Source organism: Artibeus jamaicensis, unplaced genomic scaffold (assembly GCF_021234435.1).
Source record: "Artibeus jamaicensis isolate MK-2021 breed Jamaican fruit bat unplaced genomic scaffold, CSHL_Jam_final scaffold_378, whole genome shotgun sequence".
Classification (NCBI taxonomy): Eukaryota; Metazoa; Chordata; class Mammalia; order Chiroptera; family Phyllostomidae; genus Artibeus; species Artibeus jamaicensis.
In genome coordinates, this window is record NW_026522044.1 from 693,787 (window position 1) to 718,243 (window position 24,457).

The 24,457-nt window shown below is 38.1% G+C and overlaps 1 protein-coding gene and 1 long non-coding RNA gene across 2 annotated transcripts in view; one reads left to right on the forward strand and one right to left on the reverse strand.

The window, feature by feature from the left end:
* Positions 1 to 11,099, reverse strand: part of WDR44 (WD repeat domain 44) — a 91,154-nt gene extending 80,055 nt beyond the window's left edge. Inside the window, exon 1 of the mRNA XM_037146002.2 lies at positions 10,629 to 11,099. Coding sequence (XP_037001897.2) covers positions 10,629 to 10,705 — 77 coding nt within the window. The 5' untranslated portion in view covers positions 10,706 to 11,099. The remainder of the gene's footprint in view (positions 1 to 10,628) is intronic.
* A 1,665-nt stretch (positions 11,100 to 12,764) lies between these two features.
* The window catches only part of LOC128626201 (uncharacterized), a 36,103-nt gene continuing 24,410 nt past the window's right edge, over positions 12,765 to 24,457 (forward strand). The window contains exons 1-2 of the long non-coding RNA XR_008390134.1: positions 12,765 to 12,892; positions 20,376 to 20,471. This is a non-coding gene — a long non-coding RNA (uncharacterized LOC128626201). The remainder of the gene's footprint in view (positions 12,893 to 20,375; positions 20,472 to 24,457) is intronic.

A 24,457-nucleotide genomic window follows, 5' to 3' on the forward strand; every position in this document is an offset into this window, starting at 1 on the left:
TCTAAAGATAAACGAATAAAATCTTAAAAAAAAAAAAAAAGTAAATGCCAAGCCCTGAGTGGTAAGGCTCAGTTGGCCGGGCAGCATTTCACAAAGTGAAAGGTTGCAGGTAGATTGCTGGTCTGGGCACATGCCTGGGTTGTGAGTTAGGTCTCTGATTGGGGTGTGGGCCAGATGCAGCCAATCAATAGATGTCTCTCTCTCTCACATGATGTTTCTCTCCCTCTCTTTCTCCCTCCATTCCCTTCTCTCTGAAAATGAATAAATAAAATCGTTTTAAGAAAGTAAATGACAATAACTTTATATAGGTCACCTTATCTAAAAATTAGAGCTCTAAAGAACTTGTCAAAACCTCCCTTCTTAAAACATTTAAAATAAATCAATTCTATTATCAATAATCTGATTATTTAGATTTTGAGATTCTTTAATTTTCTCCTGAGTTCACTGCACAGCCTAAAAATGGGCAGAGATGGAAAAAAAATCAAACCAAACCATTTATTAATTTAAATTGTAAGTTTCTCTCACTGTTATCTGATAAAAGTTTTGATGGAAAAGGTAGTTGTGAACTAATGACTGAATTGAGGTTTTGGTATAGCTGGTTGCTTTTAATTATTTATGTTTTCCCTCAAGATCATCAATAATAGAAAACTGAACATATTTTAGTAAGATTTAATATTAAACACTTTATTTTATAAATTCTATTTATATGCTTTATGTATTTGAATTTCTAGTTTTGTATTTTTTAATAAAGTATTGAAAATTTGATAAATATTTTAGAAAAATCTCAAATCACCTAGAATGCTTACCTACATAAACATTTGGTACACCAATTTTTTTATTTATTATAAAAAAGATTATTCAGTCCTGGCTGGTGTGGCTCAGTGGATTGAGTGCCAGCATGTGAACCGAAGGGTCGCAGGTTCAATTCCCAGCCTAGGGCACATGCCTGGGTTGCGGGTCAGGTCCCCAGTGGGAGATGCACAAGAGGCAACAACATATTGATGTTTCTCTTTCTCCCTCCCTTCCCCTTTCTAAAAATAAATAAATAAAATCTTTAACAAAAGATTATTCAATCTTATTTAAGTCTTAAATAGTAATTACTGATAATGTAATTTTTCTAATTACCTAGCTAGTACAAATGCATTTTTCCTATTTGACGGTTTACAGAGGACTGATTAGGTGGAAAATATTAATAACTATCATATGCACTTTTACTGCTAGAAGACACCTCTGGGCAGGGGGAGAAACATTGTGTTTCCAATTAGTGGCTTGTAGCCAAAACATGAATCAGAGTAATACCAACCCCCACCAAACTGAAAAACCAAACTCTGTGGCCTACATAAACAAGTGACAACTATCTACAAAACAGTAACAGAAAACAAAAATCTGGGATCAAGCCTTTTTGATGAAGCACAGAAGCCCAAATCAGCAGTGGCTCACACCTTTGGGGTTTTCCCCTAGGAACAAAGAACATATCTTTGAAATGCTTCACAGTGTCTGGGATTCCAGCACTTTAAGTAGCAAGGTCATTTTCTGACCTAACTACCATAATATAATCAATTTTGTCAAAGCTTAAAAAGAGCATAAAAATATTGCTTTTATTATTTTCAGCAGCAAGTTATACACTTCTAAATGGCAGAAGAGTTAGCCTCATCATTCTAATAATTCATATTTAAGATGTAGCATCAGAAATGTTTATAGTTTACAAAAGGAAAGTAGGGAAGAACCTAAAATTTTACATCTCCTCCATTCAAAACCATGATCTAATCACCACAAATTAGTGAAGTTCCACTTTTGCTCACTGTCCCTTATCCACCCTAACTTTTCTTATTTGTAAAATTAGGATAATAGTTGTCCTACCTATTTCACAAAAAATTGTCCTTCTATCTCACAGAACTACAGAATAATCAGAAGAGGTCATGTGAATAAAAGTTCTTAGAAAACTAAAGGCTAACATTAGTTGACAGTATGGCATTATAATTCCTTACCATGTAACAACATGTAAGATTATAATAGTTTCTTACTGTGAACAGATTAATCCCTGGGAAAAACGCTGGTAACAAGGAACTGGTATGACTTCAGGATAACTGGCAACACTTCCCAAGACTTCACTGTTAACATTTAATATTTACTGTGGACAGAATGTCCCCAAGTTACAAAGGTCCCATAAATATGAATCCAAACCACTGTCCTTGCCTCAGCTCCTTCCCGTTTCCTCCCTCTTCACTCTTATAGGAAGGGGGGTGGGGCAGAGATATGAAAGAACCAGAAGTTCAAAGTAGAATTGTGAGGAGTAGGGAACACTGGAGCATGTCTGCTTACTTGCCACTTAAACCTTCTTTGTCACTGTTACACATCAACTGTGTATGTCTTTATGCTGGGAAATAAGGCAAAAGTTAATGAAAGTCACCAGGCAAGAGCTATGGTCTGGGACAAAACAGGGATAGTAAATTTCACTTAAAGGAAAAAAGGGCTGATCTCAGTCATTAGCCTTAATCTCTAAAGTCAATCCAATAAAGATAAAATACCAATCCCAAAATATTGACAAAACTACACTTTCACTCAACAAAGGTACTAGTTTTATCAAGCTATCTATTCATTCTGCTCACCTTTCACTAACCCAATAACCTACCCCCCACCTGTGACACTAACCAATCCCACTTACCAATGCATCCCCCATATTCAATTTAATGGGTCTTTCCCTTACTCTTTCTCAAAGACACACCCATTTTATTTCATCCATTATATTTCAATGTCCCTTCTTAGTTGGAAGGGACAAGTTATGATGGAAAATCTCTGTACTAATGATACTGTATAAACAAGGAAGGAGAAAGCTGCAGGTGAGTGGGGTAGAAATGGGGCTGGGGAAAATGTTCAAACCACCTGCTATTATCAATTTGACAGGAGTAGAGAAGAGTATTTTATTTTATTTTATTATTTTAAGTAATTTTATTTAGTTATTTTTAGAGAAGTGTATTTCAAAACACAGCTTTTAAAAAAACATACTAATTGTTAATACTAGTGCTAATAACCAGAAAAATGATTCCCTCAGTCTTCAAATTTAAATAAAAACTTTCAAGAACAAATTTAAAAGAGGACTATGGATATTAAGTCATCCATGGCTAGTCTTTCCAGTTCACGAGCAATGCCAGAGAGAACACTCCCACATCTTCTCTTTAGCCTACTTAATAACCAGGATGCCTGCTTCTGAGAAAGTGAGTTTGAATAAAGCTCTAGATTCTATTTATTGGTTCTCTAGAAAGCTTGAACTTTGGTTCATAAGAATGTCCCTGGTTCAATGAGTTGGTACTGGAATAGTCTATTACAATTACTAGTGGTCAAGTAGATATTACACAGGTATGGTTCGCTCTGTTACAAACTGCCTACTGGAAATACTGTTAAAGTTTTCTGTGAGAAATTTCTAAAACTTTTATGCTTCACCCTTGGCCTTTTCTTTTTTAGAAACATTTTACCCTTCTTCTGCTCCCCCTTCCTTTTTAAAATTTTAAGAATTAGGGCCCTGTGGAAAAAGTAAATCTTTTTCTGCTTATAAGTCTATTTGTACAATTAAAATAAAGTTCTCCTTGGGGCATTATCAGAATTTAACCACAATTAAGTGTGAATAGGATATACTAGTGTTACAATGAAATCAATCAAATCACAATTTCAATACAAATTCAAGCCAGGAAGATTTAATTTAATCATTTTACAAAGTTACAATTTACTACATAATCTTCTAATTTGGAAAGATGAGCATTTTTGGAAAAGCATACATGATGTCTTAAGAGTGAAATTTACTGATTTAAAAAAATATATTACTTAGTGTTATGTACAAAAATAGATACCAATATCGGCTCAATCACTAACAGATTAACCACCTCCAATTTAGTTAACTGAAAAGATTAACTGTGCATATTTACAAGTATTACTACACCACAGAAAATCAATAAGCATGAGCACTTAAAAGAAACACTAACACAAACACTAATATATAAACTAATATACTCTATTTCTTCAACAGCCTTTTTTAGCAAGACAACTAAACATTTATAATTTAAAACTTTTAATTATATGAGTTCTCAAGTTTTTAAGAGATAAAAAGATGTATTTGTTAAGGAAACAGAAAGACACAATAAAGATCTATATAACTATTCAGTCTATTTTCTTTTCCTGTTTATTTAAAGGCTGCAAAACTTTCTTATTAAATTTCTAACCAGTTTTCCCAAATGAGAATGAATTAATCTATAAGGACAAACATTTTTTCTACAACCTACAGAAATCATTTTTGTTAGAAGCCCGATTATTTATTTGGTGGTTGCTGATGAATCGAGGTGCTTTTAAGTCACGTCAGGTGATGATGCAGAATCTAAATCACATCTGCAAAGACATTTCTTAAATGGTTACTCTTAATCTTTAAATTTATTCTAGATATTACAGAGGGTCAGACATTGAAAGCCAGTGATGCAATGCATTCAATCTTCAAGACAATGAGTAACAGTGGAACTGAGAAAATTAGTATAAGAAAGGTGTTGCCTAAATGTGTCCTTGTTAGTCTGTATGTTTTAAAATGTTTGGAGACAGGAAGATTTCGAGGACCAGAAACCAATGGACCCTGATGGAATGCCAAACAGTAAACTGCCAAACAGCTGCAGCTGGTAATAAAATTCTAAGACCTGAAGAGCTTTAGCAGAACCTGATTATATGGTAATCCTAATATCTGAGAGAAGGCTAAAGAGCTAGAAGAATAACTGATAGGCTGGTTGCTATAGTAACCAAGATAAATTTGTATACTGACTGGGGAAAAACACTGGGGTTGCCATCAAGCCTGAGACCCACATTATGTCTTATGTGCTTTCTCCTCAATTTTGAATCATGAGATGACAGACTAACACAAAGACTGCTCAGTCTGAAATAAGAGAATAAATAGGGCTCTGCTCTGAAAAGTAAGGAAAGCACCCAATTAAAGGTTTAGCTGGTCAGCAGAATAACATCCAACAGTTAGAGAGAGGAACGGACCTTAGGAAAGTTGGTAGTAAATAGCTTAGTTCTGAGTAGAAAACAGGAATGTTAATGATCAATTCAAGTTAAATATCAGAAGACCATTATAAAGCACCAACAATTTTTTATTACTTTAAATTTTCTTTGAAGTATTTCTTTGGGCCATTATTCATCTCTTACAGAAAGGGCTATTGGTTTATTTATTTTTGAAAAACCAGCCTTTATTATTTAGAAAATGAGAAGGAGATTCTTCACATAGCAAAAGAAAATACTTTAAAAATACTTTCTGTAGCACAGTGTTGAAGAATGAAAGTAAAATGTAAAATAACAGATTTAATTCACACTATGTAGGTACATATTTAAAATAATACCAAGTGGTGCGATTTGTTCTATCTCAGTTATCTATGTCCCAGGGAGCAGCCTTATAACCCATTCTCAATACAGTCTGTAGGGCTACCTTCACCACCTCCACCTCCATCCATCACTACCACCCTCATCATCACCCCCTTCCTTCACCCATACTAACCCAGGAAGTAATTAATAGACTTGCAGGCAGAGTATGAGGAAACAAACAGCCTCATCAACGGGCTTCCTTGGCAAATCCACCTGACTTTGTCAAAGTTAAACAGTGAATTGAAAAGAACACATGGATTGCTGTGTAATGTACACTTTACAAACTAAGTGTCAAATACCAACAACTGGAAATTATTTTTTCTTCTGCAGGACCACCACTGAACTATTAACATCCTATAGCTACCTAGGTTTTTAATGTTTAAATCAAAGTTTGTTACCCCAGTTTATGCAATAGATTATCACAAGAACAGAATAATTTTTTCAGTTTATGAGTTTGTACAGATACAAAGTGAGCTCCCAAATTGCCATACTACTGCCACTGACCTACCTCTGTAAGTCACCAATTGACATTTCGAGGCCACTGAATTTATAACTTAAATTTACTAATTAATACGTAGGTTCCCCCCTACTTCAATAAATATGATGTTACATGGGTGTGATAAAACAGCATTTACAAATATATTCCTATCAACCCACAAAGCAAACAGAAATCAAATATAATCTATGATTAAATGCCAAGCCATGAACAGCCATTTTTTAAGGAATCTTTCCACAAATAACCCTTATCACACAAATATTTTCATTGAAACCTGCATCAATTTTCAATTCAGGCAGAAATGTTTCTGATGCCTAAGTGAGAAGTTAAGTTTTCAACAAAGGCAGCTTTTCTTTCTTTCTTTTTTTAATTTTTTTTTTTTTAGGATGAATTCTTCAGGACAGTTTGACCTCGGAACTCATGGCTTAAAAATCAAGATTTTGCCATTATTGCAATCTACAAAGATAGACTGCAGTTGACACTAACTACACTGCTAAAAATAAAATAAATAACCACGACTGTTCTTAGATCAACTCTCCTGCAATCTTTGCTCATCCTGACCTGGAGAAAATTTATAATCTTTAAACAGTCAGTGTCCTCTGACAGCAAGGCATGAAAAAACAATCACTGTCCATGAGAGTAGACCACCTTAAGAGGCCTGCTAAGAGGGTAAGTGCCAGGGGCAGGGATACCCAGCAATACTTTCCCTCCTTCCACAGACAAAGCTGCATGGAATAAATGAGTGATCAGGAGACTGGGGCTCTAGTTCCCAGTCTGCCACTAATCAGCAATGTGTTACTTCCCTTCTCTGAGCCTAGATTGCTTTCAGTTAAATGGGAGGGCTGAGCTAAGTGATCTCTGGCTCCTTCCTACTTTAAAAAGTTAGCACTCTATTCTTCCTTCCAACACCTCAACAATATTTTGGTTGCCATGAAACTTTTTTAAAAATAAAGAATGCTAAAAATTTCTCATTTATTTTGTAACATATTCTCAGTGCCAGCCTTTAACATGCATATGTATAATCCACAAACTAGCAGGAACATTCATCTCATATATAATTTACCCAGTAAATATTTAATTTGAAATCTATGGGTCTTGAATCATGTACCAATACCATCAAGTCTGTTCAACTAAAAAAAAAAAAATCATGGAAAAATTTCCCAAGAACAAAAGCTTATCAATAAAAGCATACTATTAAACCTCCATACAATGAGACTTTTAGAGTTGGAAGGGTTCTCAGAATCTCCTCAATTTAAAGATGAGGAAATGAAATGACTCATCTAGTCCAGGGCCTTTTTCTACTATAGCACACTTCCTCCTCCCCTTCCTGCTTCATCAAAAGACAGCATGGTAGCAGAAATAAACGCTACACTGCGATACTGATCTGGGATTCTAGTCCTAACTCTGCTACTGATTTCCTGTGGTACCTTGGACAAGTCACTTTCCCCCTCTCTAGACTTTGGTTTTCACATTTTATGTGAAGGAGTTTAACTAGAAGTCCCTTCTAACTGTAGCACGCTATGATCTTATAAAATTCCTATCTGACTGAAACAAAACACACATTCCTGAAAGAGAAAGTGAGAACTTCTAGCCAAGAAAACTGAAAAGTTTGGGCTGCTGGTTTTAAATAGATGCATCAGTTCAATTCAGGAAGTTGGTCCTAAAGCATTTTACTCCAGATCTCTTGGAAGAGGATACCTTCTACATACAGAGCATAGGTTTGCTATGATGCACTGCAAAAACTCTTAAAGTAGGAGTCTAAAGAATTGGTTTCAAATCCCAGCTATCACTTAATCCCTTCGATCCTAAGGGTCCTAATACATAAAGACAGATAAGAATAAGGAAACCTGATATAAAATATTATCAAAATAAAGTGTTATAAATGTGGTACACATTGCAAAGCTGGTCAAGTGGACATGATCTGCCACTGTGGAAAAGTAGCCTGCATTGGAGTCAAAAGTCTTCCTATAAAAAATGGGATGAGTTTTAACTTATTAAATTTGCTTTCAAAGAGTAGAATAAAACTGAAGACATCATTGGAGGGGAAATAGAAGAAATCAATATTAGGAAATGGATTGTGCATTTGGATTCTGCTGATGAACAAAAATGAGGTAATCTTAACTGCCTACTTAGTTTACTACAAATTTGGTGAAGTGATCTGTGTATTCTAGAACATACATTAGCAAGAAACATTTTTTAAAGTACCCAAACTCAGTCTGATAATCTCTTACGAGTTTGAATGGTTTGCTACTCTAGTTCACATTAAAGGACAGAAGATATTTCTGATGGCCAGATATCTAGTGACACCATCTGTTTCCACAAATCAAGACTTCTCACTGCATTTCTAGGTTGTTAGTTACCCAGCCAAGTCTCCTCACAGTACCTTATGCAAACGACAAAACTTGTCACAAAAGATAGAGGATATGTTAATTACGCCAACCTTTTGCTGTCTTCCCAGTACAGCTAGTTCTTTTCAGATTCAGTTCTCCAGGTGAGGCTAATTCACTTCCAAATCCCCTGACTATTATAGGATGAAGCCTCGCAATTTAGATTGACACAGTAGTTTTATCCACGGGGCTAAACAAGCTAAACATTTGGGCAGGTTAGAGTTAAAATGAGAATACTAGGTCTGAGGAAAATTTATTTTTTTACTTTTCCCTAGTAGCATCAAGGGATCAAAGAGCTTGAGAAGCTATATTATGCCATGAGGGAAGAAATGACTCTATCAATTATATCAAAATGACTCACTTGGTGTAGATAAGTTAAATAGCTTTGAGTTCTGCACACTTCCTCCCAAAGTAAGCACTGTATGAAGTTAATTTTGCTAATTCCAAGAAAGGAAGGAGAAGGGAATGAATATTTGAGTTCTTTCTCCATGCTTGGTGCTGGGCTTGACAGTTTACACAGGTCCTGATATGACTGTCCTTCAAAATTAAATTTGTTTTATTCGTTAAAAAAAGAACACTATTCACCCTGGCTGGTGTGGCTCAGTGGATTGAGCACAGGACTTCAAAGCAAAGGGTCACCTATTTGATTTCCAGTCGGGGCACATGCCTGGGTTGTGGGCCAGGTCCCCAGGGTGGGGCAAGTGGGAGGCAATCACACATTGACGTTTCTCTTCCTCTCTTTCTCTCTCCCTTTCCCTCTCTCTAAAAATGAATAAATAAAACATTTTTTAAAAAGAAAGCTATTCACATAGATCTAAATTGATTACAATCCCATACATCAATTTTGATTTCCCTACCCCCTCCACATACACACACACACAAAAGTAATAAAGGATTACCTTTGCTAATCCTTTATTACTTTATCAGGTCTCTCAAGCTGAACTGACGGTTCATTACTTTGAGGGGAAACAACCAAAATAAATTTTAATTTCAAAGAGATTCAATGTATTTGGAAATCCAAATGGATTTTCTATCCCATACCACCTATCTATGAACTTGTTTCAGGTACTGAGTTCAAGGGAGATTTGGTGCAATCTCCTGATTGGCCACTGCCACCCTAAAATCCCCTAATAGTAATATGAAAAAGGTTGGTGGAAACACACACATCAGTGATTTATCTACATAAATTTCTTTGATTTTGTTGCTGTTAATTTTTGTAATATAATGTACATTTCTTTGACTTTGTTGCTGTAATTTTTTGGTAATATATACTAGGTTTTAGAACGACTTCTAGAATGTACAGGTAACTTTATTTGCATCAAACAAGGTCTTTCTTCCAAGTGGTACGTCTGAAAATTAATGGTAATTGGCTACTGAAACCATATTAGTGCCTTACACTAACATACAAATTTTAACAATTCTCAAGTTCTCAAAACATAAAAATACATTTTACTGCCTCTAGCCCCACATAAGTCTGTAGAAGAGTTCGGCAAAATTGCTATAAACATGATTCCAACTTTGAATAGTGGAGGAGTGGGTAAATAGAAGTCTCAGGCAAGGGAAGCAGTCCAACTACTGTACTTCCTACTCAGAATCTCCCATATTAATCACTACTAAAACATCTTGCAGAATTAGATAAAGAGCACAAAGCTGTGGCTCTCCTTCCAACCACCAGATTACTCAGCACTTGTTTCTATCTCTGTAGTCGGTTGTGTACATTTATGTGCGGATACCTTCAAAAACGGCATTCTCCCTATTGGTAAAGGACCTTCGATTTCCTTTGCCTCACGGTAAGATGGTAATTTAATGAAACACTGTTGGATCTAAAGTACATCAGACAGAGGACTTTCCTAAGTAAACACCTAACCCTTTCCGCCGCTCCTTTTATTTCTGTGCAAGGAAAACGACGGAAAATCGGGAGAGTTACAGCTACCTCTAAAATGAAGAGGTAAGTTAGCGGCAAAAGAAAGAAAAACTGGGAAATGCAATTTCTCCTGTTACTGCTCCTTTAATCTATGGTCCCCAAGGCCAAAACGGATGTTTCAAAGGTAAGCGCTGAACCCCACAAACAAACCGCCGAATCGAAGGCACGTCAGCTGTCCCACCTCGCAGAAAGCTGGGCAAGATGAGAAAGGGATTCCGAGAGAGCCCCGAGAGATCCCCAAGGGCCTTTCGCCAGGAAAAGAAGAGGTTTACCCGAGGTGGGCGATCCCCGATTCCGCGACTCACTCTGAAGTCCCCGAGGCTGAGGAGCAGCGGCGGCGGACACAGCGGGACCTGCGAGGGGTGGAAGAGGAAGGCACGGGGGAAGCCGGGGAGTCAGGGCGCCCGGCTTCTGGGCCATAGCTACTTACCCTGCAGGGTAGCCGCTTCCTAGGTGCACATCTTCGGGGGCATCAAAGAATTCCTCCGTGTCGCTTTCCGACGCCATTTATAGGACACACCCGCGGACGAGGGGGCCGACGTCGCCTGAGAGGGTGACTCTCGTCTCCTGCTCCTCGTCCTCCACCCTGGCGAGACTGTGGGGAGGTGGTCCCGCGCGAGGATGAGGAGGGAACGGACGCTGTGCAGAGAGGAGCCGGTTAGGACCAGAGGGGAGCCGTCAGCTGCCCGGCTGCGGGAATGACCGGCAAAGCAGCCGTCTGAGGAGATGAGACAGCGCTGAGCCCAGGGACTGTAGCCGTCGCCGCTCCCGGCAATAGGTGTAAGTGAGGAACAAGAAAAGAGGCGGTGGCTCTCCTCAGCTGGGCAGGGCGGGCTCGCGGACTAGAGACAGTCCACTTTCTCCCGCAGCAGCAATTACAGCAGCTGCAAGAGGAGTTGCTCGTAAAATACTGACGCGCACCTACCCTCGCGAGATTTCGGGCGGGGGCGCTAAAGAGCGGGCGGGGCGAAGGGCAGGCGGGGGCGGTCCCAGAGAGGTAAAGCTCGGATTTCTTCGGCCTGAGAAGCCAATCAAAACAGCGCAAGCGCGTTGAGGGCGTTCACGAGGGCCGGAAGTAGCCGGTAAGGGTCGGGATGAGCCCCAGAAGGGAGGAGTTTAGAACCTGCGTTGGAGCTGCCCGGTGCCCGGCCCGGGGATCGTGCCGGACGTAGGTGGGGGTCTGGTAGAGCGTCTTACCCACTACCTGTGCTGTTCCTGAGAGGCATTTTCGAGTCTGCTTTTTTTTTTCTTAAGAAATGCTCTCGGGAAACATTGGCATCGTGGTTTGCATTCACATCTTCTTGCCTAATTTATCCAAGCCCGGAATAGACCACACTAGGGCATAGGCAGGTCCACTACCTCTAGTGTTACAGGAATAGCGCGCCCTATTTACCAGAAGATCTTTAATTGAGATCCCTAGATATGGCTCTGCAGGCCACAGGGTGGGGTCCATGAAAGATGCGTGGAGAGTGTGCCAGTTCCATGGAGTAATACGGGATTTATTGCTGGAGCTGAGCCTATTAAGGCCTCCGGGTATTTTTTTTCTCTACAAGTATCTGTTGCTGCCCACACTTAATGTAAGAGAAATTCTTACATCCTGGCCAAGATGTGCGTCATTCAAATGGTAAATACTATATGCTGAGCAGATAGATACCCTTGCAAGGCTAAAACCAATTAGCGAAATTACGATCCTTCGGTACCGAATGTCCAGTGATGAAAACAGGTACTTAATAAAAGACTAAGATGCTCTTTCTTAAACAATGGATCACTGACAAAGTGATAACATGAACTTTCCATATCATTGTGAAGTATGTTTATTTTTCCCATTGACATGACAGAAAGGCTCTCTGAACAGTTTGCACAGCCTCAACAATTGCTCAAGATGGCAGCAGAAAAGATTGGATTGGGACCAGGAGCATGGCCTCAGAAAGATTGGAATAGGACTCTAGATTCTTCCTTGTAACGCAAGCAGGAAAATACCTAGTGTTGTCTAGCAGACTTGTGTGAAACCAAATGCCACGTGCTGTCTGTATACTGTAACACTCCAGCCAGTTAAGGGAAAACACTGCATATTTAAATATGGTAATATTTCTTGCAGCAAACCATGTGATTATTCATACAAGGTAAATAAATACCAGTAAACAGCCTCGTTCAATTTACGTCAGATACTACTGGCAAATAAATTTAGGTTAGATCAAGTTGACTATCAAATAAGTTACTAAAAATACAAAATAAAAATTTTTGGTTTCCAGAGCTTTTTGGATTTCAGAATTGCTGACAAGGGGTTTATAGAATATTGTTAGTATATGACTTTTGTCACGATCCAGTAATTGTTAGTTTTTATGTGTTTTAAACATGTTAATTTCTTAGGGACAAAAATATTTCAAAGTATTGACTTTTTATTTTGTTGCTCACCAAGAAAGATGATTTTTTCCTTAAGAATTATGGAAAAATATAAGTAAATAAACTACCTGAATTTATTTTGTTGCTAGTTATTTAATAGTAAATTTGTTTGCCTTAAAATTTAGACTTTGTTATCGTGTACTATTCTAGGTGCTGAGGACAATTCAACCATGAAGAAGAAAACTTAGTTCCTGTCTTCAGGAGCTCTCAATCTAGCAATGAAGACAAACACAGATTCCTAATTTGGTGCTTTTTTCACTATACCATACCACCTCTCTTGGACCATTTAAGGTACCTTAAACATTATACTTAGAAAAAGTCAAAACAGAATAGGAATGATAAAATGATAACATTTTTAGAGTTATTAAAGTTGTCTATTTAAATGCTTTGATCAATGGTACAAGAAAGCAAATTTTTCTGGGAACATTAAAACATGTGTATCACTTAACAACTTTTTTAAAAAATTAAATTTATTGGGGTAGCATTGGTTAAGAACATTATATAACTATCATCCTTTTTAAAGATGTGAAAAGATATGAAAAGATGTATTTGTTTTGCCTGAAATGTCTGTGCTTGAGTTTTAAAGCAGCAGGTTTTAGGTTTAGTACAAGGCAGTGGTTTGGAAGCTTTTCTTCTCATTAGGTATGGAACCCTTTAATCAAACCTATTTCATGCACAGTCCATATATCATAAAAATAAAAACTTCTCTAGTTGAAGCAGGGATCGTTCAGTTCCCTGCCTGTTTGGCCATCTAAGCCTCCAGAGACTGTCCCCACGGTTTTATTAAAAAAAATAGAAAATGATTCCATGTCTCTGGTTCTGTTTCATTTGTTACTTTTTTTTATTAGTTTTTTTAAAAAGATTTTATTTATTTACTTTTAGAGGGGAAAGGAAGGAGAGAGGGAGAGAAATATCAATGTATGGTTGCCTCTCATGCATTCCCTGCTGGGAACTGGCCTGCAACCCAGGCATGTGCTCTGACTGGGAATCGAACTTCGATCCTTTGGTCTGCAGGCCCGTGCTCAATCCACTGAGCTACACTAGCCAGGGCATTGTTAGTTTATTTTGTTCATTGGATTCCTCTTGTAAGTGAGATCATATGGTCTTTGTCTTTCATTGAGTGGCTTATTTCACTTAGCATAATACTCTCCACTTTTATCCATGCTGTTGCAAAAGGTAGGAGGATGTGGACAACAATGGTGTGGGGATTGACTGTGGGAGCAGAGGGGTGAGCTAGGCAGAGGAGGGCAAAGGAGGAAATATTGGGACAACTGTATTAGAACAACCATAAAAAGTAGAAGATGAAAACTATTGGTCCAAAGCAGGAGTTGGCAAATTATTGTACACTGGACAAATCTGTCTTGCTGTCTTTTTTGCTAAATAAAGTTTTATTCGGACACAGCCAGGCCTATTTGTTTATGTATGTCCCACGAAACCTAAAATAATTACACTCAAGCTCTTTACAGAAAAATTTGTCAACCCTTGATCCATAGGACATTATTTTCTAGGGTACCCCAGACCTGAAAGTACTGATTATTTTAATCAGTTTTAACACAGAATCATATTTACAGATAAAGATGAAGATAAAGGCTCTTCCCACCTGGCTCGTTCACAGTGACTTTTTAAAAAGATTTTATTTATTTATTTTTAGAGAGAGGGGAAGGGAGGGAGAAAGAGGGGGAGAGAAACATCCATGTGTATTTTCCTCTATCACTCCCCGACTGGGGACCTGGCCTGCAACCCAGGCATGTGCCCTAGACTGGGGGTCAAACCAGTGACAGTTTAGTTCACAGGCAGTTAATTCACTCAATCCACTGAGCCATACCAGCTGGGGCCACCCTTTTTTTTTTTTTGGTTTGCAGGCTGGTACTCAATCCACTGAGCCACACCAGCCAGGGCTGTTTTTGGTTTTTGGTTTTTTTTTTTGAAAAAAATAGTTTATTTACTTATTTTTAGAGAGGAAAAGAGAGAGAAAGAGAGGGAGAAAAATATTGCCTGATCACTTGCCTCCTGCAACCAGGGATGTGCCCTAACTGGGAATGGAACCGGTGACCTTTTGCTTTTTTGGGCTATGCCCAACCAACTGAACCACATAATCAGGGCTTGTTCACAATGACTTTAAAAACTACAAAGGTCCAAGACTGAGGTGGATTTAAGGAAACTTGTTATACTTCCTTATCTGCATAGTATAAACTCTACTTAGGAGTTCCAAAAACTAGAGTATTGAACAACTTTATGGGGTACTTGCTTTCTCCTATTGACAAGAATATAAACTGGCAGTATCCTTGGGGCCCTTTTGCTCCAATCCAAGGGTAATCACTCAACATTAGTGACAACACTGTAATGCATGTAGGCTTTTTATGTATAGGGTTAGGTGATTTGAGATACAGTACTGACATGAAAAGATTTAATATTGAAATCTGTTAAGAGTTTTTATAGATTTTGAAGTACACAAGAAACATTTTGAAACTGGCCAAACTGTCAGGGCCAAGATAAAATTCTATAAAAAAATCATCAGCCATCAATTATCTGAAAGGTCAGTTGTGTTACAGATAATAATGGCAAAAATAAAAATTAAAAAATCTTTTCTATTTGGCTTTGGAATCTTTATGTATTTTTCAAATATACCTCACCTTGTTAATGAGGGTTTATGTTAATATTAAATTTCAATTTCTGAGCACACAAGAACTGAGAGTTAGAGAATGATAGTTTACAAATGTATTAAGAGACACAGAAAAGCCACCCTGCAATATTAAATGTTACTGTTGTATGATGGAATATTAAGTAACCATGCATTACTGTTCAGGACTCTGGAAGAAAGGTAACTGAAATTATCTTAAACAAGAAAAGATAATTTATTCACTCACATAACCAAGTACAAACTGCTATCACTCTTGCTTATCCCTTTGTGATTACCATAGTATGTTAGAGAGCAGTATGAGCATAAGGTGAATTTTGCATTTGCTTATGTGCAATTTTGTGAGCTAGATACACTAGGTGAAAGTAGAAAACTATGTCCAGCTGAATTAAGTCATTTAGGAATACACAAAATATGCACACATACACACCGCAAACATCTCCTATCTACCTCAGTTCATTGGGTGTGTTTTGACTCACACCCATCCACATCTAGTGTTACAACTTTCCCCCAGATTTCAGATAACCCACCTTCCATCACTTTGCAACAACTCACAAGCAGCAATCCTTTTGGTGCCTGTTTCCACAAGCAAATTTCAGGTCTTTTTGAAAATGAAGTGCTATATCTATTATAGTATTTATGTATTTCTTAACCATTTAACATGTGTAAAACTCTGCTACCACTTTTATTAGATTTGTGTGTTTTTGTGTATCTGTCACTTACAAAGTTTTAAAATGTTGTACTCTTATCCCCATTTTCCCCATAAACCCAGTGGGTTTTATTGAGCAACTTTGCATAGTGCAGTGATTTTTAAGAAAGCATATGTTGCCATATAGCAGCACCGACTATACAGTTCAGTGCTTAATCCAGGGTCCAAGATATGTTAATACTCTCAGTTCTTGTTCACCTCTCCTCTTTGCTTATCTCTGTTTCTTTTTGTACTTTGCTGCTTCCTTCTTGTACGCAGCAAAAACTATAAGCAACTTCAGTTTATAATATCTTAACAAATCTCAGTCCAAAGGACATGAGACTTTCAGTGTTTATATATTGCATCTCAGGGATGATGTTAATTAGTCTTTGGAAATCCCTCCAGCTAAGAGCATAGAGAACTCCCATTTGTCAGGCCTGGATCAGCTGATTTCCTGCCACAAACCATGTGGGGAGATACTACTGTGATTGTCTTCCTTACTAGAACCAAATGAAGTTTTGTAATGGATGTTTTTAAAAGAAAGAGTTACTAGCAGGCAGGAATAATTTGCTAACCACAAGTTATTAAGAGTTCAGCTTCTGTATTCATTGACATGACAAGAGCTCATGACATGTTAAATGAAAACAGTTATAAAATACTGCATGTCGAATAATTCCACTTTATGTAAAATTATTTACCTACATATCTATATGTGTATATAAGCATAGAAAATTCTGGAAGAATGTTTACAAATCATTGATGGTGATTGTCTTTGGTTGCTGATTAAAATAATAGCAAGAGGCCCTGGCTGGTGTGGCTCAGTGGATTGGGTGGTGGCCTGTGAACTGCAAGGTCACCAGTTTGATTCCAGGCCAGGGCACATGTCTTGGTTGCAGACGAGGTCCCCAGTTGGGGGCATGCAAGAGGCAACCAACTGATGTTTCTCTCTCTTTCTCTCTCTCTCTCCCTTCCTCTCCTTCTCTCTAAAAATAAATGAGTAAAATCTTTTAAAAAATAATAGAAAGAGATTTGTGCCTTATTTGTTCCTTTATATAATGATTGAATACAGTGAATATGTATTTCTTTGTAAAGAATGGGAAAATAGTAAAAGGAAATATATAACCAATCATATACAAGGTAGACTTATATGCATTTAAGATCTGAGATTGGCTCCCAATATAGTGCATGACTATGAGTCCTGGGTTTATTGCTTAACTTCTGGGACTTAGCTTAGCTTCTTAGCTTCTGGAACACACTTTAGCTTCTGCAACAGTTTAATAAGTGCCACTAAGAAGCTGAACTTGGAAAATATACCCACCAAGTGAATCTTGCAGTGTTCATATTAATCTACCAAGTAAAAAGTCATTTTCTGTACTGTAGGCCTAACACAGAGAATGGTAATGATGTTTTCCAAAGCAACTGTGAAATGATGGACTAATGTGGAATATCTGAAAACAAAGTATACTATTAGTGGTTTGCTTCTGTTTTAAAAAAGTTATTGATGAGAGAGAGAGAGAGAGAGCAATTTGTTGTTCCATCTATCCATGCATTCACTAGTTGATTCTTGTATGTTCCCTGACTGGGGATTGAACCAACAACCTCGCCATACTGGGACTATGCTCTAATCAACTGGGGTACTCTATCCAGCACAGCTTTCATTTAGAATGAAAGGGAAGATGAAGTGCTTTCCAGATAAGGTCAAGTTCAAGGAGTTCATTATCACCAAGCCCTTTTTATATGAAATGTTAAAGGGACTTACCTAAGGAATAGAAGAAGATAAAAAACTATGAATAGTAAAATGACCACAAACTCATAACTATCAACAACTGAGCCTAAAAAACAAAAGCAAAAACTAAGCAAACAAGCAGAACAGGAGCAGAATCAGAGAAATGGAGATCACATTGAGGGTTATCAGTGGGGAAGGGGAGGGGAAGGATGGAGAAAAAGATACAAGGAATAAGTAGCATAGGTGGTAGGTAGAAAATAGACAGGGGGAGGTTAAGAATCATATAGGAAACAGAAGCCAAAGAACTTGTAGGTATGACTCATGGACATGAACTAAGGTGGGGGGAATGCTGGAGGGTTGGGGGGTCCAGGGCAGAGGTGCGACAAAGGGGAGAAAAAAATTGGGACAACTGTAATAACATAATCAATAAAACGTACTTAAAAATATATGCATAATACACAGAATGTGGAGCACATATGAATAAAAACAAATGTATACTTAACGGAATGGCTGCCTAGGGAAAGAGATGAGAGGATAAAAATAAATACAAAAATTTAAAAAGATGATTGACTTATTGAATAACTCACTATTAATTCTTTTAAATATTTATATGTGCTGTTTGAGGAAACTGTAAATCCTACTTAAGTGTAAAACAAGGCAAGCCTCAGATCAGCAATAAATTATTCAATTTGAATAACATTATTTTGTTCTGTTAATCAAATTTGCCATACTTTGTATCTGCCCATTTGACAAGTTAAGTTAAAAATAAAAGATATTTTGTAGTCAAAAAAAGAAAAAACTTAGTAGTCCCAGCCTCATATCTGGGATGCATATCATATGCATGAATTTCTTTTACAAACTCCCTAAGTGGTCACTCAGATGTATGGAGCTTACTACTTACCGAGTCATTTTTTTCATAAATACGTACTAACGGAGTTCTTCATTGTATTTAGCCTAAATCTGCATTTCTGTAAGTTCTATCCACTAGTTATAATTCTGGCTACTAAGTCCATATAAAACCTTTAATCTGTTTAAAGCTGGTTATCAGTTATTTTGGGAACATGAACATATACTGATATGTTTATACTGAATGTGTTTAGAGAGAAAGATAAATGGGAATTTCAAGTGCACAATTAAGATGGTACAATAAATATATATGTGATAAACATGTATACCCTAAACCTGTCCACCTGTGCATAGGGTACCTGTCTAGTGATATGTTCTCTATGTGCTCCTGGTGACATGTTACATTAAAAGAGCTCTTTATACTTTCTGAGATAGTTTTACATCTTTTACATCATCAAATGGTAACATAATTGCTATCATTGAATTAGTGCTAGACATTGTATTAAGTACTTTGCATATATTATTTCACTTACTACTCATACTATATGAGGAAAATAATACAATTATTCCCCATTATAAGTAGGGGAACTAAGGTTTAGAAGAGTTCAGTTACTTGCCTAGAGTTTCACAGCTGGCATTTAGTGGTCAGTGTTTGAGCCTGTGGGGGCTAAAAAAAAGGAATACTTTTTCCTCCCACCTTCTAAGTTCTAGTTGGGCTAGAAATCAAACTAACAGAGACAGATTAACAAAAGAAAATAAAATTTTGTTATAATACATGCACATGGGGAATTCACATATGCATGAAAATTCCAAAGGCAGTGAAAGCAACATTAGGTATATGACATTTTGGACAAAGAAGAAAAGGGGGCATAATAGGGTCTTAGATTTCAACAGTGAGATTGGGCAATTTACAGGTAGTTGAGGAAGAACTGAACAAACATGGCAGGCAAATCCTTGCTTGGCAAGTCAGAAACAAGGGGACATAGTGGGTAACTAGCTAATAGGCCCCTGCCTGAAGCCTTCCCGTATAACATAATTAATTCAAATGAGGCAAAGACAGCATCCTAGGATCTCCTTCCTGAAGCAGAATTTTCCCTCTGAACCTCTTGGGCAGGAATGGGGTGGGGTGGGGGCAAAGTTCTTTCTGAGTCTTTTGTTTCTCAGTAACAGGCTTAAAATCAGTATTCCAAAAGGCAGCTTCAAGGTGGTAAAACTTCGGTTACCTTCAAGCCCGAGGTCACACTTTTATTTTATTTTTAAAAATATTTTTATTTAGCCCTGGCTGGCGTAGCTCAGTGGATTGAGCGCGGGCCTGTGAACCAGAGTATCGCAGTTCGATTCCCAGTCAGGGCACATGCCTGGGTTGCAGGCCAGTTCCCAGCAGGGGACGCATGAGAGGCAACCACACATTGATGTTTCTCTCCCACTCTTTCTCCTTTCCTTCCCCTCTCTCAAAAAATAAATAAAGAAAATATTTTTAAAAAATATATTTTTATTTATTTTTAGAGATAGAGGAAGAGAGGGGTAGAGAGAGGGAAACATCAATGTATGGTTGCCTCTCCTGTGCCCCCTACTGGGGACCTGGCCTACAACGCAGGCATGTACCCTGACTGGGAATTGAACCGATGACCCTTTGCTTCACAAGCCGGCACTCAAGCCACTGAGCCACACCAGCCAGGGCAATTTTATTTTATTTTTTTGTTATCTCCCTAGAGAAAACTAGTTTTAGTAGCTTGTCCAATTGAACTGTGTTAATGAGTGAAGTGTCTAAATATTACAACAACAAAAAAACTAAAGCAATTCACTATTTAAAAATTTTTATGTTATCTTTTGATTAAAAGAATTTTTCATCCAAGGATCTGTTTGTTTATTTTAGAAAGAGAGGAAGGAAGAAAGTGAAACATTAATGTGAGAGAGAAACATCGGTTGCCTCCTGTACTTGCCCTGACTGAGGATTGAACCCACAACCTAGGTATGTGCCCTGACAGGAAATGGAACCCATAGCCTTTTGGTAAACAGGGTGACACTCCAACCAACTGCGCCACTTGGCCAGGGCCATTTTTTATGGTATTCTTTAAGTGGGTACATTTCAACATTGTGGGTTATTGGAGGCAGAATTTCCAGATAGACCCCAAGATTTTCTAGCCCCTAGTGTACTCACTTTCTTCTAGTTACTCAGTTCAGCCATGAATCTTGGTACTGCTGTGAAGAGATTTTGCCATTGTAATTAATGTCCCAACTCAGTTGACTTTAAGATAGGGAGATTATCTGGCAGATCTGACCTAGTCACATGAGCCCTTTAATAGCAGTTTTCTCTGGCTGGTAGGGAAGAGGAAGTCAGAGAATTGCATTCTGGCTTGCCTGAAAGAAAGCTAACTTCTACTATGAAGTGTGGAATGTAGCCTCTAAGAACTGAGAATGGACCCCTGTTGATAGTAAGGAAATAGATACCTTAGTCCTATGGCTACAGGCAACTGAATTCTCTCAACAACCTGAATGGACTAGGAAAAAGACCCTTAGCTTCATATGAGAATGCAGCCTGGCCAGCAACTTAAAAAAAAAAGATTTTGTTTATTTATTTTTTAGAGAGAGGGGAAGGGAAAGAGAAAGAGGGAGAGAAACATCGATGTGTGGTTGCCCCTCACATGTCCCCAGTTGGGGACCTGGCCTTCAACTCAGGCATGTGCCCTGACCAGGAATCAAACCGGTGACCATTTGGTTCGCAAGTGGCACTCAATCCACTGAGCCACACCAGCCAGGGCCAAATTTTCTATTTTGTCAAGAGTAGATAACTTGTTTAAAGACTAACCATGAATCTGGCCTCAGTCTTGGGGAAAAGTCTGAAAGTCATGACCTAAAAAGAGGGATGGGGAAATGAAAGGGGAATAATTTTTTTTTAATATTTTTTATTTATTTATCTTTAGAGGGAAAGGGAAGGAGAGAGGGAGAGAAACATCAATGTATGGTTGCCTTTTGTGCATCCCCTGCTGGGAACTGGCCTGCAGGGAACCGGTCTGCAACCCAGGAATGTGCCCTGACTGGGAATCGAACCGCGATTGTCTGGTTCACAGGCCCGTGCTCAATCCACTGAGCTACACCAGCCAGGGCTTGGGAATAATTTTTTTAACTTCTTTTATAAAAATTTTTGTTTAATTACTGTTGTCCCCATTTCCCCCCATTACTCTCCCCTGCCCTACCCACCCCCGCCTCCCACATTCAATCCTCCCCCCATTGTCTTTGTCCATGGGTCCTTTATACATGTTCCTTGGGAATAAATATTTATTCTATATGATGATCTGGCTGGCATTTCGTATGTTATCTCAGTTATTTGATTCTCAAACCTTCCCCCACCATTTTATAAGTAGCTGGTGAAGCACAGTAGCAGGATCAGAATTGAAATTTAGGTGAACCCGGACCTTAAATGCATGGTTTTACCAGTATACTGCAGAAAAATGCATACTTTTATTTCTGTTTTTGCTTTTGGAGGCTGCAGAATGTCTAAGCGAGGAGTTAGAATTAACAGAGCTCATCTACCAGATACAACTTCAGAGTGAAGAAAAGGTCTAATTTGACAATACATAATTTAAGTTCTGGTATTCTGAAAAGAAACCCTGAGGCATATTTGAGCAGCTCCTTTAATCATTTTTTGCTCCTCTTGAGGATGACATGACTGGGTACCCTGAGTGTGGTCAATCCAGGATTCTGATGTGGGGATATGAAGGGTTAGCATTAGCCTACTAAATTTAGTAGACAGAGTTAGGATGCTAATTATATGTGGCCTGAATCTGATGATTTTTGTATTTCACTAATTTTGAAAAATTCTCCATCATTACCTGTTAGATAATCTCTCTCTCTCTCTCTCTCTCTCTCTCTTATTGCCTTTAATAGTTCCTCCTTAAACTCCTATTAGATGCACATTGGTCTTTCTCATTTTATCCTCCATATGTCTTAGCCTGTCTTTCATATTTTCCCTTATATGTGTTATGAGATTTATTTGTGAGCACACATTCTTAGAAACTTTCTCTTTGGAGATTCTTTGAGACCTGGATTTGAAGTGAATTCTTCCAAAGGAGAGTTGCATTTACTCCTACCAGTCACCTGGGAATATTGCTAATCCAGAACTACTTGAAGCTAAATTTCTGGTTTGATGTGTTTGGTTATACAGGTAAGAATTCTGGCCCCAGACCTGCCTGACTACAGATTTAGAATTATAATGTCGAAAAGGGATTTTTTCCCCCTTTTTTTTTTTCTATTTTACACCGAGAGCCAAACTCAACAAACCCATGTCCCTATCCATCTTCCTTTGGGTGGTGGTTCTCTACCCCCATTTATCTGTTAACATCCTTTGGGGGCTGACTTTCAGCAGAGAAGGAGGGGGATGGTGTGCACCTGATCAAACTTTTAACCTTGCCTAGGCCCTAGGATTTGTCTCTTTTGTCCCTTGTACTTGGCCCATTAAAACTACTTTCTAGGGTTACTATGAACCAACAGCTATCCCAAGGTAAATACCAGTTTCATAGCTTCCTTTTTTTCTGGATTAGTGCTGACATTTGGCAATCATCTCAATCATCAGCCTTGCATTTAAAAGGATATATGCTATCTATCTTGTCTATCCTTTTTTAAAATTTTTTAAATTAATTTTATTTAGTTATTTTTCAAGTATAGTTTTTTGTCTATTTTTCCCATCCCAGTCTCCCCTGCCCCTTGTTCCCCACCTCCCTCCCATTTCCACTCCCCTTAGTTCTCGTCCCTGTGTCCTTCCTATTTGTTCCTCCAAATCCCTCCCCCTTTTTCCCCTTAACTTCCCTTCCTTCTCCCCTCTGGTCACTGTGGCTGGAACTGGAAAGCATTATTCTGAGTGAAATAGGCCAGGTGCTGAAAGACAAATACCATATGATCTCACCTTTAACAGGAAGCTAAACAACAAAACAAACAAGCAAGCAGAAAAAAAAACAAAGACACTGAAATTGTCTATCATTTTAATATGTGCTCTACTGAAGGCTCTTCAGCCACTTCTCCAGCCATATTACCTCAATTCAATTCTATTCTAAAGAAAGATAGAAATTTTGATAGGTGGATTAAGTTATGGTGGAATTATCATAGAAGCAGTCTTTCGGTCAAAAAGTATAACTAACTGTACGGAAGCTCTGCTTTTGGGTTTATATTGATTAAACCATTACACAGTTGTAGCAGTGGGTATGTTGTTACCAGATTTATACTGTCTACCAGCAGCAGCTCCTAAAAAGGATAGTTTCTGTTCCAGAAACTTGCAGAAAGTGGATCAAACACTGTTTGCATGGCAGGTGAGAAGTTCCTCTTTCCAGAAGTGTACAAGGATATCTAGTCTACCTAGGAAGTATGGAGATTCAATCTGTTTGAAACCAAACTACTTACTAAAGAGCCATAACCTTTGTCTAAGGAGTCATTGATTTCTTTGATCGAGACCTGAGTCTTCTTTCTTTGGGTATATATTAGTTGGTGGACAGCTCTTCAACATTCATCATTTTGGTTGAGGAATGAAAGTCAATGAGGCTAGTAACAAAACCCATTTCCCCTAGTCATATACAATATGTAGGAAACTTGAAATTCAAACCATATTTCTTTTTAAAAAAATATTGTTGTTCATGTACAGTTTTCTGCCTTTCCCCCCACCCCTGTTCACCACCCCATCCCACCCTACCTCCTTCCCCTGTTTTTACCTCCCTTGTTATTGTCCATGTGCCCTTTACAATTGTTCCTGTAAACCCTTCACCCTGTTATCTTCTCCCCTCTCCCCTCTGGTCACTGTCAGCCTGTTCTCAATTTCAGTGTCTTTGGTTATATTTTGCTTGTCAAGCCATATTTCATTCTAGCCCTAGGAAAGACTCTGGACACTGTCAATCTCTGAGGATGCCTATTATATATCCAAAAGCTATTCTGTAGATCAAAGGTTAGAAGGCAAAAAGTGGTTAACTAGTA